Source organism: Porites lutea, chromosome 4 (assembly GCF_958299795.1).
Source record: "Porites lutea chromosome 4, jaPorLute2.1, whole genome shotgun sequence".
Taxonomy (NCBI): Eukaryota; Metazoa; Cnidaria; class Anthozoa; order Scleractinia; family Poritidae; genus Porites; species Porites lutea.
Genome location: NC_133204.1, coordinates 18,547,462 through 18,564,003, shown reverse-complemented (window position 1 = coordinate 18,564,003; position 16,542 = coordinate 18,547,462). Strand labels below are relative to the sequence as shown.

General features: G+C 40.5%; 1 protein-coding gene across 1 annotated transcript; it reads left to right on the top strand.

Moving 5' to 3' along the window:
* Window positions 1–1,231: 1,231 nt before the first annotated feature.
* LOC140934340 (uncharacterized) lies at window positions 1,232–6,015 on the top strand. Its single transcript, XM_073383983.1, has 5 exons — window positions 1,232–3,534; window positions 3,913–4,164; window positions 4,291–5,172; window positions 5,551–5,571; window positions 5,698–6,015. The coding sequence occupies exons 1-5, from the start codon at window positions 1,239–1,241 to the stop codon at window positions 5,781–5,783; spliced, it is 3,537 nt and encodes a 1,178-aa protein (XP_073240084.1). The 5' UTR covers window positions 1,232–1,238; the 3' UTR covers window positions 5,784–6,015.
* The last annotated feature ends 10,527 nt before the right edge of the window (window positions 6,016–16,542 follow it).

Genomic DNA, 16,542 nt, shown 5'->3' with positions numbered 1-16,542 from the left:
CCGACGCTAAAATGTCAAGATGATCCCACACGATGTTATATCCGGTGGTTTTTTACATGGCCAGCTAAAGCCGCCAAAGCTAAAACAGTTGTTGAGTTGAAATAAAAGGTGCTACAGTGTTCTGATTTTTTTGACGCATAGGCAGTTTAGACACATGGTATTTCTTCCTTCCTTCAGTTTTCAAATGTCCACAAAAGTAATTAACCGAATAACCGCCTCAACAGCAAGTCAGAAATATCAATAAGAAATGCCAATCTTTTTCGATTAAATCCTTCAGGTATATATGGTGGTCGCAAGCGCGTACAGATATTTGCTTACATTTATGTGTTTCTCGACACGTGACCTCATATATATTAGAGACCTTTAGTATTAGGTTTTTCATCGAAAACTGCAAACCGCTAACCTGACAATGTCACGTGACCACGGTCTTGCGGTCGCGTTTGCAGTTTGCAGTACACGTTTGAACGGCAGGAAGGGCGTCCCGCGGTAGGTGACTTACGGCAAGGTTTTTTTGTACTAAAAATTGTACGGCCTCACGTTTAGAGGAACGAAGTAGTTTCTTTATCCGTCTGTGATGTGCTTGTTGGATTTTTGAACTTGAACAAAAAAAAAATTGTCCCTGTTTTTTGGGCGATTAAAGTGACGTACTTTGACTTGACAACGTGAAACGGTTTGCCGTTTTCCATGAAAAACCTAATGCTAAAGATCTCTAATCATAGCCAAATGCACATGCGTACGGTCTTACATCCAACTAAATTAAAGAATATTGTGGTATTCCATCTCGTTAAGCATCGTGAACAAATAACTTAAAGAAACAGATTGGTCGACAGGGTAGAAATTCAAAGAATAGTTATTTGCCCCCTTACAGGGTGATCAACAGTACATTTCAATAATAATGCGACATCACATTTGCTCAATCAAAATCGTATAAAAAAATCGTAAAAAATTGCTCAGTGAACACAATCATAGACAATTGCTTAGCCGTTATCTGTACTTTTGCTTATGTTAAATTGTGAGCTAACAGCTCTCAGTCCTGCTCTCGTTCTTACTACATATAAACAAGTTCATTTATAGAGAACGTTCATTGCGTTTCCCACTAATTTTTAAGATAAAAACTTTTTTAATTTCCACTTTCAACTTCCTCAGCCAGTCCACTTGTAGCCCTCAGCTACCTCTTTTTTATTTCAAATGGAAAGCTAATGTAAGGTCTGTTTTTCAAAAGGTTCCAAGTCTCAATTATGGCCCTTTCAAAGGAATACACCAATGAAGAACTGAACTACTTCAGAATTTGTAAAGTTACTACCGATATACTAGCTGAGGGCCTGAGGGTAATTTTCAAACAAGAGTGGGACAATCAATACAAGTCATCACTCTTGGGAGAATGGAAAGATGATCCTCAGAATGGAACAGACTTTTGCAGCATGGAGTCTCCAGCAAGCAAAAAAAGGAATGGTCGTCTCTTGGCAACCATGAAAAACGGGGATAGAGGAGAATGGGACTGTACAATGCTATTTTACGCCATTCTTTTTTCCGACTGTGTTGGGAAAGGCATCAGTGCAGCAGTCAGGACAAATGTGGACGATCTTAGAGAATTTAGAAATGAAGAATTTGCTCACATAACACAAGGCAATCTCTCTGACAAAGATTTTCACATTGCCATTAGCAAAGTTCACATTGCTTTTCATGCGCTTGGTCTACCTACTGCTCAAATTCAGGACATAAAAAATCAGAGAGCTTTTCCCACGGAAGAATTGCGAAAGATCCAGGAACAGGTTGACGACCTCAAACGGGACCTTCAAGAAACGGAGAATAAGAAAATAGTTCTTGAACATCAGCTCCAGAAAGAAGCACCTTCATTCTGCATTCTTCCACCTAAACCTTCTCACGAACTTGGAGGTCGTGATCGTGAGGTAGCTAAGATAACCCAACAGCTGAGAGAGCTGAAAGAGGGTAATGATAACAAGTTAAGTTATCTTTACATCTCAGGAAATCCTGGAAGTGGCAAATCGCAGCTAGCTGGCCTCGTAGCTCAGAATTTCTTTGATGAAGTCAAAAAAATACCGGACGCTTCTTCATTTGTGATGACCTTAAATGCAGCAAGCATAGATTCACTTTTGGAATCATATGCCTCCTTTGCTCGTCAACTTAAGTGCCCGGAACACTTGGTCATGGAAGTTCTGACCTCCAAGGGTTGGAAGGTTGAAGAGAAAATCAACCATCTTAAGATGATTGTTGCCGGGAAAATCAACCTGTACACGTTGTGGCTGATAGTGGTTGACAACGTCAGTAGTGTGCCTTCTATCTTTGATTTTCTTCCAAAGTCTGGACACAATGCATGGGAAAAGGGTCAGTTGTTGATTACAACACAGGATATACAGTCTATTCCCTCAAAAAACTCTTTTAGTTGTCACATATCAGTAAGCAAAGGTATGGAGCCCGAAGATGCCTTTTTCTTGTTGTCGAAGCTTTCAGATATCGCCGACAGCGAACTTGAAAAAAACGTTGCAGAAAAACTGGACTATCAGCCCCTTGCTTTAGCAAGTGCTGCTTTCTTTGTTAACGAGATTCGTCAGACCAGAGTTTCGAAAAAGTTTGGTTGGGGTGAATTTTTGAAGAAATTAGACGAAGGTAAAAGAAGCACTACCGAGGATAATCTTGCTAATACCAACCCAATTTACCCAAGCACTATGACTAAAGCAATAACGTTAGCAGTCGAATCACAGATTATGTCAGACAGCGTTATTAAACAACTATTCAATTTCCTTTGTCTGTGCGCACCGCAACCATTAAACCTGAGCTTAGCAATCAATTACATTAGGAAAGTAGATGTAACAGACAATGAAGTTATTTGCTTGAGAATCAAAAGGTGCTCACTGCTGATTTTTGAAGAGGACGAGGCTGGCTGCCGCATTCGAGTACATCAGGTTGTGCACAATGCTATCAAAACTTTAATAAATGCGTATGGAGAGAGTCCAAAGCCAGAGGTCGTCAATGGGGCTGTTGCAACATTAAACCAATTCATAACCGAAATTTCACCAGAGAATAGGACACGGGATTCGATGCACCTTGTGCCGCATTTAGGAGCCTTAGCTGATCATGTGATTTTGAAAGGAATGGTTTATGATGAAAGCATCTTAAAAACATTTGAAAACTTTGGTCTGACTTGTCGAGCGCACTGTGAATTTAATGTTGCAAAAAAGTACTTCAAACTGTTAGCTGGTGTCCAGCTTAAAGAACTTGGAGCTGAGCATGTTGATGTCGCCAAGACGTACAATAACCTAGGTCTAATTCACCAACATCTGGGTGACTTTGAGCAAGCCAAGGAGTATTATCAACGTGCTTTAACCATAAGCCTTGAGAAGCTCGGCGCCAAACATGTTGATGTTGCAACGACGTACAATAACCTAGGTGTAATTCAACATGATCTAGGTGACTTTAAGCAAGCCAAGGAGTATCATGAACGTGCTTTAACGATCAGCCTTGAGAAGCTTGGCGCCAAACATGTTGATGTTGCAACGACGTACAATAACTTAGGTCTAATTCACAAACATCTAGGTGACTTTGAGCAAGCCAAGGAGTATTGTCAACGTGCTTTAACCATCAGCCTTGAGAAGCTCGGCGCCAAACATGTTGATCTTGCAACCATCTACGATAACCTAGGTCAAATTCACCAAGATCTAGGTGACTTTGAGCAAGCCAAGGAGTATCGTGAACGTGCTTTAGCCATCAGCCTTAAGAAGCTCGGCGCCAAACATGTCGCTGTTGCAACGACGTACAATAACCTAGGTGTAATTCACCAACATCTAGGTGACTTTGAGCAAGCCAAGGAGTATTATCAACGTGCTTTAACCATAAGCCTTGAGAAGCTCGGCGCCAAACATGTTGATGTTGCAACGACGTACAATAACCTAGGTGTAATTCACCAACATCTAGGTGACTTTGAGCAAGCCAAGGAGTATCATGAACGTGCTTTAGCGATCAGCCTTGAGAAGCTTGGCGCCAAACATGTTGATGTTGCAACGACGTACAATAACCTCGGTGCAATTCACCATGATCTAGGTGACTTTGAGCAAGCCAGGGAGTATCATGAACGTGCTTTAGGGATCAGACTTGAGAAGCTTGGTGCCAAACATGTTGATGTTGCAACGACGTACAATAACCTAGGTCTAATTCACCGTAAGCTAGGTGACTTTGAGCAAGCCAAGGAGTATCTTGAACGTGCTTTAGCGATCAGCCTAGAGAAGCTCGGCGCCAAACATGTTGCTGTTGGAGTGACGTACGATAACCTAGGTCTAATTCACCAAGATCTAGGTGACTTTCAGCAAGCCAAGGAGTATCATGAACGTGCTTTAGCGATCAGCCTTGAGAAGCTTGGCGCCAAACATGTTGATGTTGCAACGACGTACAATACCCTAGGTCTAATTCACCGTAAGCTAGGTGACTTTGAGCAAGCCAAGGAGTATCATGAACGTGCTTTAGCGATCAGACTTGAGAAGCTCGGCGACAAACATGTTGATGTTGCAGTGACGTACGATAACCTAGGTCTAATTCACCAAGATCTAGGTGACTTTGAGCGAGCCAAGGAGTATCATAAACGTGCTTTAGCGATCAGACTTGAGAAGCTCGGCGACAAACATGTTGATGTTGCAGTGACGTACGATAACCTAGGTCTAATTCACCAAGATCTAGGTGACTCTGAGCAAGCCAAGGAGTATCATGAACGTGCTTTAGCGATCAGCCTAGAGAAGCTCGGCGCCAAACATGTTGCTGTTGCAACGACGTACGATAACCTAGGTATAATTCACCAAGATCTAGGTGACTTTGAGCAAGCCAAGGAGTATCATGAACGTGCTTTGGCGATCAGACTTGAGAAGCTCGGCGCCAAACATGTTGCTGTTGCAACGACGTACAATACCCTAGGTCTACTTCACCGTAAGCTAGGGGACTTTGAGCAAGCCAAGGAGTATCATGAACGTGCTTTAGCGATCAGACTTGAGAAGCTCGGCGACAAACATGTTGATGTTGCAGTGACGTACGATAACCTAGGTCTAATTCACCAAGATCTAGGTGACTTTGAGCAAGCCAAGGAGTATCATGAACGTGCTTTAGCGATCAGCCTTGAGAAGCTTGGCGCCAAACATGTTGCTGTTGCAACGACGTACAATAACCTAGGTATAATTCACCAAGATCTAGGTGACTTTGAGCAAGCCAAGGAGTATCATGAAGGTGCTTTGGCGATCAGACTTGAGAAGCTCGGCGCAAAACATGTTGATGTTGCAACGACGTACCATAACCTAGGTCTAATTCACCAAGATCTAGGTGACTTTGAGCAAGCCAAGGAGTATCATGAACGTGCTTTAGCGATCAAACTTGAGAAGCTCGGCGCCAAACATGTTGATGTTGCAACGACGTACAATTACCAAGGTGTAATTCACCAAGATCTAGGTGACTTTGAGGAAGCCAAGGAGTAACATGAACGTGCTTTTGCGATCAGACTTGAGAAGCTCGGCGCCAAACATGTTGATGTTGCAACGACGTACAATAACCTAGGTCTAATTCACCGTAAGCTAGGTGACTATGAGCAAGCCAAGGAGTATCATAATCGCGCTTTAGCTATCAGACTTGAGAAGCTTGGTGCCGAACAAGTTGATGTTCCAACGACGTACAATAACTTAGGTCTAATTCACTGTGACCTAGGTGACTTTGAAGAAGCCAAGGGGTGTTTTGAGTGTGCTTCAACCATTCACGTTAAGAAGCACAGTACCAAAAATGTGGATGTTTAAGAACCAAGAATAAAACAAGTAACCCGTGGCGATTACGCTGACTTATTTCGCAAATTTGTGTTGTCGACCACTAAAGTAATAATGAAACGAAGGTCAACTAGTTATCAGTGATTTCTTGAAACACTTTTTATTAACTGTTTTTTTATCCGCACAATAGCAAAGGATTGAAAGACCCCGGCAAGGGTGGTTCGTAATAAATTGAGTCAATTTCATTGCTTATAAATATCTATTCAGTTTTTTATTATTTTAAGTCTTACGTTTATAGTCCATTTACAGACATTCCGGTTTTTTATTTAAAAAAAATAGAAATCGTTGAGCGCATGTGCGAAAAAAAAAAAAATCCGCGAATGCTTTAGATACCTCTAGCGTAAGCGGTCGGGGTGAAGAAGTGAGAAAATAAATGCCTGTACCTTAGTGCCAACCGTTTTTCGATGTCATGGGAAAATGGAATTCAAATTTCATTTCCATTTTTCGTTTTTGTTCACGCGTGACATTGGAAAACGGATTTATATAATGCGTGTATATTAGGGTCATTCATTTTTTCTGAAAGTTGAGAAATGAAAAATGAAAATCTGTGTTCAATTTTTATTTCTTTTTAATTTAATAAATAAAAAAGAAAAATTGACAAGTGATTTTCAATTTTCATTTTCTCTAAACATAGAAAAATGAAAATGAAAATCTGTGTTCAATTTTTGTTTTTTTTTTGGACTCGAAACGGAAATGAGACTAACCCGGAAGTAAAGAAAAAGAACCAATCGCGATACAACTGATTCCCGCGAAATTGTTGTCATTTACTTTTTTAAATCAGCCTCGATCTTTTTCGAGTGGTTTTGCCGCAATGGAGAAAGATTATATTATTTTAGAATGAAGAGTAGAAAGACGAGTGAAAAAAAAGTAGGTAACAGCGGAGAGATTGGCACACTAAATGTTTCGAGTAAGTCATGCCGCAGATTATTGTAACTGAGCTGATATTTTCCATGTGTTTTCGCAGGGATGTATGTGACAACTATGGATGAACTTGCAAACACCAAAACACCAAAAATGTTCTCAGTCAAAGCCTTATACTGAAATCTCTCGTAAACGATCACTTCCAGTAGGCGACCGCGACCACTTTTTCTGCTGACAGTTTGAGAATTTTTCTCTACTGTTTTAAACCTCCGGTAAGCGACCACTTGAAACACGGTCTTATTAGACAGTGAAGTACAGTGTAAAAATGGACAAAAAGGAATTTATTCTTTGGCTGTCATTATTGTCTACACATCTGTTACTGTGTTTTTTAGTTCGATCTATAACTACAATATTAACCAAAAGACTCAGATTTCTAGGTTTCAGTTGAAGAAGTTAAGGTTTTGTTCGTCAGACGTTTCAGAGACATTTCTGAAGTCACCTACACAAGTAAAATTTTTTAACTACCAATTTATAGCGTCATCTAATTGAGTGCACTGTCACATAGAATAGCTAATGATTGTGTCAATAAAGCTACCAGTAATTGTTAGGGGAAAGTAACTTTCATTATTTTTTTAGAATAAATATACCACACCATTCTAGGTTGACTTAAAATTTCGCCCTTGTGGTCCGACCCTCGTAAGAGACCACCTCCCGTAAGCGACTGCACCAAGCCTTTGCATTTTGGGTGGTCGCTTATGGGAAAGTCGATTGTAGTTGACGATGGAGTTCCCTCATCATCAGCTTTTGAAGTTCTTCCATAGCTGTCACATGCATTTCCGTCGAAAACACTTGGAAACTAACAACTCAATCACAATAATCTGCGGTATGACTTACCTCCAAATTCCGCTGTCTCCGGCATTTTTTTCACTCGTCTTTCTACTCTTCGTTCTCCTTCTCCTGAGGAAAAAATATTGTAATCTTCCCGCAAGTTTTGATTATAATCAGACTTGGCATTCCTTATAGCAGCTGTGACTTGATTTCTATGTGATCGATAAGAAGCCCAGTCCTCGTCTCTCCCTGATTTCTTTGCTTTTCTTAAATAGAAATCTCTAGATTTCATAAAGTTAGAAGTTGCAGAGGTCATTCATGGATTTTGGTATCCAAGTACCTTTTTAGTAAGCAATGGTGCGTGCCGATCACAGATATCAAGAAAAATGCTTTTGAAGCCGTTCCATGCAGATTTTACATCAGAACTTTTTAATACCGAATCCCACGAGGACATCTTGAGGTCTTTATTAAAAGCTTCTTTCTTGTACTTGGTGTAACAGCGGCATTTAATAGTTCGTGCTTGGAACCTTAATGAGTTCATTTTCCGCATAACGTGATCACTTATACCCAGTTAGATAACTTTCGTTAGTGAAATATTGGGTGGGTGTGCCGAACGAATGACGTCAATCAAAGTGCTGCTGCTTTTAGCGATTCCAGTGGGTTCATTGATTAACTGTGACATGCCAAAACCTATTAAAGTGTCCTTTATCTCTCTCGAGACTCCATAGGTCCTTTGTGTAGGTACAAAATTAGCATTCGGATCACCAACCAGCAAAATGTCTTTATTTTCAGCGATTGCTAAGCTAAGGCTCTCAAGCCACGTTGTCTCGATATCTCTCGTAGATTCGGGATGTCCTGATACGTACTTGAATTTGCCATTTCCACGGAAGCCGAAGAAAGAGTTGAACAATTGGGGCAGGATATAGACTTCTCAAGCTGAGGCCAATGCAATTTAGATGAAAGTACCTCACTGAAGCCACTCTCTGATTGGCTTATTCAATATAATTATGTTATATCTTTTCATTTAAGCAAAACGGCTAAAAGTCAATATATACTATACCCCTTTTTCTTATAATTAACCAGTCGAGTTATATGCTAAGTTCATTTTCTTCAGTAACATTATATTTGAACAAGTGCGAATATAAGGACAATAAAAAAAGAAATAAATGGAAATTAATTTTTGTAAAGAAAAACGATAGGCGTAGTATCTAAAAGAATGGAATGAGCAGTGTAACAGGAGATAATATGGGTGGTGTAACGAACAATAATCTGTGTGGTATGGCACGTGTAGCAATTATGTAGCAAGTGAAGCTTATGTATCACACGTAACAAATGTAGAACAGAGCAAGTAAAGGAGGCGTGTGAGTAAGCTTGTCAATTTGCATAGCACGTAGCAAGTGTAGCAGATGTAGCAAGCGTAGTAAATATAGCACGTAGCAAGTGTAGCACATGTCGCACGGAGCAAGTGTAGCAAGCGTAGCAAGCATAGCAAGCATAGCAAGCATAGCAAGCATAGCAACTGTAGCAAGCGTAGGACATGTAGTAATCTTAGTAATTAAGATGTAGTAAGCGTTGCACATGTAGCAAGAGTAGTGAGCGTAGAAAGTGTAACGAGCGTAGCAGGTGTAGCAAGTGTAGCAAACGTAGCAAGTTTATAGCAAGCGTACCAAATGTGGTAAGTCTAGCAAGCGTAGAAACTGTAGCAAGTGTAGCAAGCGTAGCAAGCGTAGCAAGTGTAGCAAGTGTAGCAAGTGTATAGCAAACGTAGCAAGTGTAGCAAGTGTACCAAGCGTATCAAACGCAGCAAACGTAGCAAGCGTAGCAAGTGTAGCAAGTGTAGAAAGCGTAGCAAGTGTAGCAAGTGTAGCAAGTGTAGCAAGTGTACCAAGCGTATCAAACGTAGCAAACGTAGCAAACGTAGCAAGCGTAGCAAGTGTAGCAAACGTGGCAAGTGTAGCAAGCGTACCAAATGTAGTAAGTGTAGCAAGCGTAGCAACTGTAGCAAGTGCAGCAAGTGTATAGCAAGCGTAGCAAGTGTAGCAAGGGTAGCCGAAGTGTAGCAAGCGTAGCAAGTGTAGCAAGTTTAGCAAACGTGGCAAGTGTAGCAAGCGTACCAAATGTAGTAAGTGTAGCAAGCGTAGCAACTGTAGCAAGTGTAGCAAGCGTAGCAACTGTAGCAAGTGTATATCAAGCGTAGCAAGTGTAGCAAGGGTAGCAAGGGTAGCCGAAGTGTAGCAAGTGTAGCAAGGGTAGCCGAAGTGTAGCAAGTGTAGCAAGCATAGCAAGGGTAGGAAACGTAGCAAGCGTAGCAAGTGTAGCAAGTGTAGCAAGTGTAGCAAGTGTAGTATGCGTAGTAAGGGTAGCAAACGTAGCAAGCGTAGCAAGTGTAGCAAGTGTAGCAAGCATAGCAAGTGTAGCAAGCGCAGGAACTGTCGTAAGCATAGCACGCGTAACAAGCGTAGCAAGTGTAGCACATGTAACATGCGTAACACGTGTAGCAATCGTAGTTGATGTAGCACATGTAGCGAGTGTAGCAAGCGTACCACATGTGGCAAGTGTAAGCCACAAGTTAGTAAAGAATTGAAACACCCGGGCTAAGGCGGTTCGCAATAAATGGAGTAAATTTCATGTATTATAAAGATATATCTTCAGTCTTCCTTCTAGCCTGTTCACAGACCCGCGGGAAATTTATCTACCCCTAGAGTAGGTGGTCGGGGTGGGGAAGTGAGAAAATAGACCGCTCTCCGCGCTTGTTAAATTTGTCGAAAAAAAATAAGGAAAACGTCTGTGCACAGCTTAACCAACCCTCTTGCAGCGGTAAGTTCTCCATCGCTGACGAAAGAAAAGTTTGTTACGCCGTTAGATGTAAAATTGACGCAGAATTTAATATAAACGCGAAATGTGATAACTTTTGAATGAAACGTACAGTAACCCGAATTATAACATCTTTTAAGGCAATACTGATATAACAAATGTTTCACGTGCGGAAATGTAACTGACTTTTTTACCGCAAAATATAACAAATGTTTAACGAAGACGAAGTTGCCATTCTAATTCGCAGGCTAACCATATCAAAGTGTTTAGTTGCAATAATTATTAAACTGAAATATTTCACTGTTTCTCTATACACAGTATGTGGATACTTCATTTACCAGTAAAAATTACCTTTAAAGATGGGTAGAGCGAAAACTATTTATTTCTCCCCTTCATTCTCTTCCTTTATAATGTGCTATTCTTGCTCTTCGACTTAATGAATTTCTTGTGCTTATATTATGGTTATCGTCAACTGCGCGCGTTTAGAATGTTGAAGAAACCACGTTGAGGAACGCGGATAATAAATAGCCTACTGTTGTCGGGAGAAAGAAATCCCATCGCCTATCGTGGCTCGCTTCGCTCGCTCGGTTTTATGATTAGTTTTTGAATCCGTAGAAAAAGGACACATATCTGGTTTTAGGCACCCAATATGTCCCTTGCGATAAAGAGTACAACAAGACCTTGATAAAACCAAGCTTATTCCGGGACACATCTCCAATCATTAACAATCATTCCTCGAACCCGAATGGGCTCTGAGTCAATAGGGCCGAATGGGCTATTGACTCAGAGGTCATGAGGGCGAGAGGAATAATTGTTTTAGTGAAATCCAACTAGTTGGTCAAAAATATCGAGAATGAAAAAATTAGCTATTTAAAGCTAGACTTTAATCGTTTTTTGCCGCCAAAAAGCCCGCGCTTTTCGCTACTAGTGGGCTATAACATATAGCCTAGTAGTAGCTCAACCAAGAAACACGCAGCATTGATAATAGACCACTAGTTGGATTTTACTAATAATTCTTATTAAACGCTGTAGAAATGGCATATTTAGGGTAATGATGATGATGATGATACCTTTATTAAAGTGTCAAAATTGTAATAGCGGTGTATAACCACTAAGTGGGGACACTAAGGGAATAACACAACACAACAAATTGACTTTTGTGAGAAGGCTTCATTTTATAGTAAAGAACTGTTCCTGGCGTTTAGCTGCTCCTGGAACCGACATGGTACCTTTAAGAGATCTGCGAGTTGTAATAGTGTCTCTTGTTATAGTTTATTCCTTGTTTGTGGGAAAAAGTGGCCGAAAATGTAGACATTACTGTCTTAAAAATTTTAATCAATACTTTGAAGGTTATTGGTTAAGTCAACTTACACTTTTTAAACTTGTAGTTACACTTTCGGAGAAAAATCCTTCTTTTCTCTAAGAGGGGGTTTAAAGGGACAGGTTCACGGTTAAGCGGATGCTCATTAATTTAATTAATTAGACGATAGCTGCCCTATAGCATTTTATGCCATGTGTTACTGTCTTATTAATCCTTGTGGATACTGGGCTTAAGGAACTTTATTTGCCCTTGTTAGTAACCGGAATACACTGTACAATGTGATGGGTATGAAAACACATCTGTCAGTCAATCGTCCTCAAAGCGTTAGAATCAGTGGAGCTGAGATAAACCTTACTCTCGGGGCTCTACAGCATGTCCCGGCAGAAAAACAGCATTTTGATAAATGAACATGCGCTGAACCGTGAACCTGCCCCTTTAACGGACGATCATTTTCCTGCGGGCCGAAATCGTTTGCGGAGTCGCTAAGCCGTAACACTTTCCGAACCATCTTTTAGGGTGGCTTCGGCCTTCGGCTGACACTAAAGATTCCCGCCGCGGGCGAGAAAAAGCCTGTGGTACACACTATATATTTTATGCAATGAAAACGCCAACTAGACAACACGTGACCAGTGTTGAACGAACTGCCGTTTTTGCTTGGTCACGCGTTTCGTCCCCACGCGACGAAGCCCAAAGAACGTGTGTGTGGGAAGCAATGGTTACAAGAGACTTCATGCGTAGCCTTAGTAGCAGGGGCTTGAAAGTAATATGGGCTGAACGTAGAACGGGGCGCGCGAGGGAGACACGCCCCGATATTTTTTGCACTATATTACCTGTCACGCAAGCTTTGTGATAGAGAGCTGGAAACGATTTTCATGGCCTCTCAGGCAGGTTCTCCCCCTCTTCTCGCGTGTCTTCCTCGTGCCCATACTGTTAACTGCTTTTTATAAGATTTATACATCTTCGTAAGGGGGTTTTGGAGGGCTTTTTTCGGAGGGGCTTAATCCGAGGGGCTTATGACCGGAATAGTAACAGCGCTTCGAAACAAGCTACTTTGACTTGTTTTTATTAAGCTTCAAAACGTCATTATTAAGCGAATTCATTTCAATACACAAAATTGAAAGCTAGAGGGGGCTTGTATCTGGGGGGGACGGGGGCTTAAAATCGGATGTATTCTTAACTAATAGTACAGCTGAGTTGGAACGAGATGATCATGATGGAACAGATAATTAACTCTGGTGAAAATTCAAGTGTTACAGACGATAACCCACCCAGCGCTTAAAAGCTAGCCTTAGTAAAGGAAATTAGGGATGGACCACACCGTGGAAAGCACTGAAATCTTTAAACCTCGATGGGATTCGAACCCATGACGTTCGGATTATTTCTATCGTTGCTCTCCCCCTACGAGGCCTGACAGGACTAATTTAGTCGCGGCGAGTAAAAACGTTTATCGCGGAGAGGAACGAGCGGCCTTTCCCTCGTTTCTCGGGAACTATGTTTCTGGGTGTTCTTCTAGATGACAACGTAACCTGGAAATCTCATATATCTTTAGTAGTCACTAAAATATCTAAACCTATAGGCATCATTCGTAAATCTAGGTTTTTTCTCTCTGCTCACTCTCTTCGTACCTTGTACAATTCAATAATCCTCCCATATATATATATTATTGCAGTCTACCTTGGGATGTACCTTTAAATCTATTCTTAAAAGGCTGATGGGGATTTTTACATAGGCGCTTATTAAGAACAGTAATCAAATATAGGTACGACGCCCATACTGACCCGATCTTCAATGAGCAAAAGTTATTGAAATGTCAAGATATCAGGGGCTTCAAGCGACCGTCTCCGCAATAAACATTGAGTACACTTTTTAGACTATCCAGAGCACTTTTAGATATCTGTTCGGTCATCCTAGGGGAACTTGGGTCTTTTCGAAATTACAAGGGCTACAGTATTATTTCCCCGAAAATTTTAGGTCATGAAAATGATCGTTTTACGAAAGTGAGAATTTTTCTGATTTCTCTCTGCATCACATATTTTAACCTGTTTTAATCTAAGTATTTTAGGTTTCCTTTTTTTACGAAAAATAGCCTAACCTGGGGACTGAAATGTGAAAAATTAAACTTCAGAAAATCATACGGAATTAATTAGATAAGCTTCGAAAATTGTGCATGAACGGAACGGTCATCTAGAAATTTTAAGCCCTTCTCAAGCAATAGAAAATTCTAGGCCATATTAGCTTCTCCGAACAGATATTTTGCGGAAAACAGTCGTTGGGTGCCCCTGATATCCACTTGTTTCAATTAGGCCTAATTATGTTATCAGTTAAGAATACGATAAGAATACTACACTCCCTTCAATATTCAATAACATTTTCTAATGAACAAAATTATAATACCAGTATGTGCTCAATCTTTTCGTCTCTTTCCGCTATGCAGAACCAGTACCGGGCGGTTTTTCATTTTCTTTCCAAAGTTTTACAACTCTCTGAATGCTAAGATAACTAAATCTTCCTCCCATGCAACTTTTTGCTGGTTCATATTGTCATATAACACTCGCTTTTTTTCAGTCTCTGGAAACCTGATTCTTTATAAACCCCGTGGTTTCTTTCCGGCAGGTTTCCTCGCCATCTGCTTCTTTTAACTTTCTTTGTAATTCAACTTTATTGTAATGATGTGTGATATGGCGAATAAATATGAATGAATGAAGGAATGAATGAATGTGAAAAGTATATATATATTTGTTACATTTCATTGCACAAAGTTTAAAGGCGGCTTCTCGCTAATTTTAAGTAAAAAAAAGATCTATCTTTTTTAATCGAGATAACGACTTGGGGCCTATTTACACGAAGGTGGGGGACCCCCGGGTAGGTGAGGTAACCCGCTTAGGTGGGGTAACCCGCGTGTCCATATAATAGGGAGCTTTAGCAACGACGACGGCGACGGCAAACAGGACGTCAAAAAAGCAATAGGTTTGTTACGCAAAACAACAACTTTGCACGCTTTTTTGTACATTTCTTTACCGTCCTTGCACGATTACGACGTGAAAATGCCTAATTGCAAGTTTTATGGAGGACGTAAACAAGCGACGACGAATCTCTTTTTCTCCCTCTAAACGTGAGTGCGGTACTCAAGAAGTCAAATCTAGGGAAATTCGCCTACACCGTTGCTATTTTCAGCAAATTGGAATAAACGCGACAAAGATTGAAAAAACGGGAATTCATTTAAAAACTGACGTTTTCGCTGCAGTTGCCGTCGTCTATGCTAAAGCTCCCTAATCTCTCATTTTAATTTGATCATGTTTACGTGATAGGTGGAGTGACCCACCAAATGTTACCTCACCTAACTTGGGTCCCCCACCTCATGTAAACAGGCCCTTAAAGAGGCTTAAGTTTTCCTCTTTCCCGCCATTCGCCATTTTAGAAACGAGAAGGGATCGAATTGGAGCCGAATGGGAGTCTTTCTGAGAGAACTACTGGGCATGCGCTGGTCAGCTATTGGCCAATTTGTCGCTAGTAACAGTCCCAGAAGTCCTTGCGAAAGTAAACTCGGCCCAATTTCCTCGTTTCTGAAGTGGTGAATTTTTCTCTTCTGTTCACATTTTTTTCTTTTTAGTTTTTGAACAACATGTAAGTAGAGACCAGTTCGAAACTAGTACCGAACCTGGGCCAAATTTGGGATACTGGGTACCATTATTCAAGTGCCTTGCAAATGTTCGATCCCCAGATTGCTGGGTGCGAGAGCAGCAACAACAACGCTTTATACCACCCATGAGTCAAACCTGTCTTGCAACAAATCAGATTGTTGCAGGTTGCGAAATTAGTGAATAGTTCTACAGCTTTATGCAACCTGCAAAAACTTGACTTGTTGCAAGATAGATTTGATTCGTGAATGGTAAGACGCGCAAAACAAGTTGCACGTTTTTGTTGCAAGTTTCATCGTAGCTTGAATAAATTTGCAGGCCATGCTTTGCCAATCATTTGCCTGTGTCTCGCCTCGTAGGGAGTGTGAATGAGGATGGGGGGGCTCGATTCCAGTTCAGGAGCAAACTGAGTAAGACCGGGACAAATCCACTGTTTTCCTCTTGAAAGTGTGCGACGCCTCATATTCCTTTCACCGTAACCAACACTATTTGTCTATGAATCACAGGTCATGAAATTAAAAAAAAAAATGGTTTTCAATATTCTGCTCTAGTATAATATATATTAATTTTTATTTCATCTTATAAACTCATCACAATTTTCATTGGATATCTACAATCCTTGCGAAGTAACATATGAATATTTAAAATAAGTTACAAAGATAAAATGATAAAACATTATGGTTCATAGAGACATGACTCCGAAAAACATGCAGTAGTTAAAACTTTTGTGGAAACGCATTTTTTTGACATTTCCAAGAAGTTACACAATCATTTCTCAAATAAAAACATCTGCACCCAGTTGTTCCATGCTCTGTCCATAAGTAATCATTGCTGACTGCCTGATTTGATTTATAGCCAGTCATATAAGTTCATATAAAGAGGGTATCATGCTTAGAAATGAAACTTGTAAACGTTCAGTTAGTTTTTGGGTAAAACGTGTTAACAAGTCACACATTCCTTTTAAAATTCCCAGTGCTTTACATCACATGGCCTGGGAAAACGGCCGACATTTCGCGATACAACCACTGTTTTGCCCGCGACATCGAAATTTCTTCGCTCTTTTCTCAGACGTCATGTCGCGGGGAACCATTGATGGCATTACAAAAATGTAGGCTGTTTTCTTAGGCTTTACATCACAGTGCAAAAGGAATAACTGTTTAACCATAGACAAAAATTCCATAAAAAGGCTATCATACTACACCTTCCAATAGTCACATTTTTTGTTTCTAGATGCTATACACTGTAATGGTGATAAATTGTAAACAGAGAT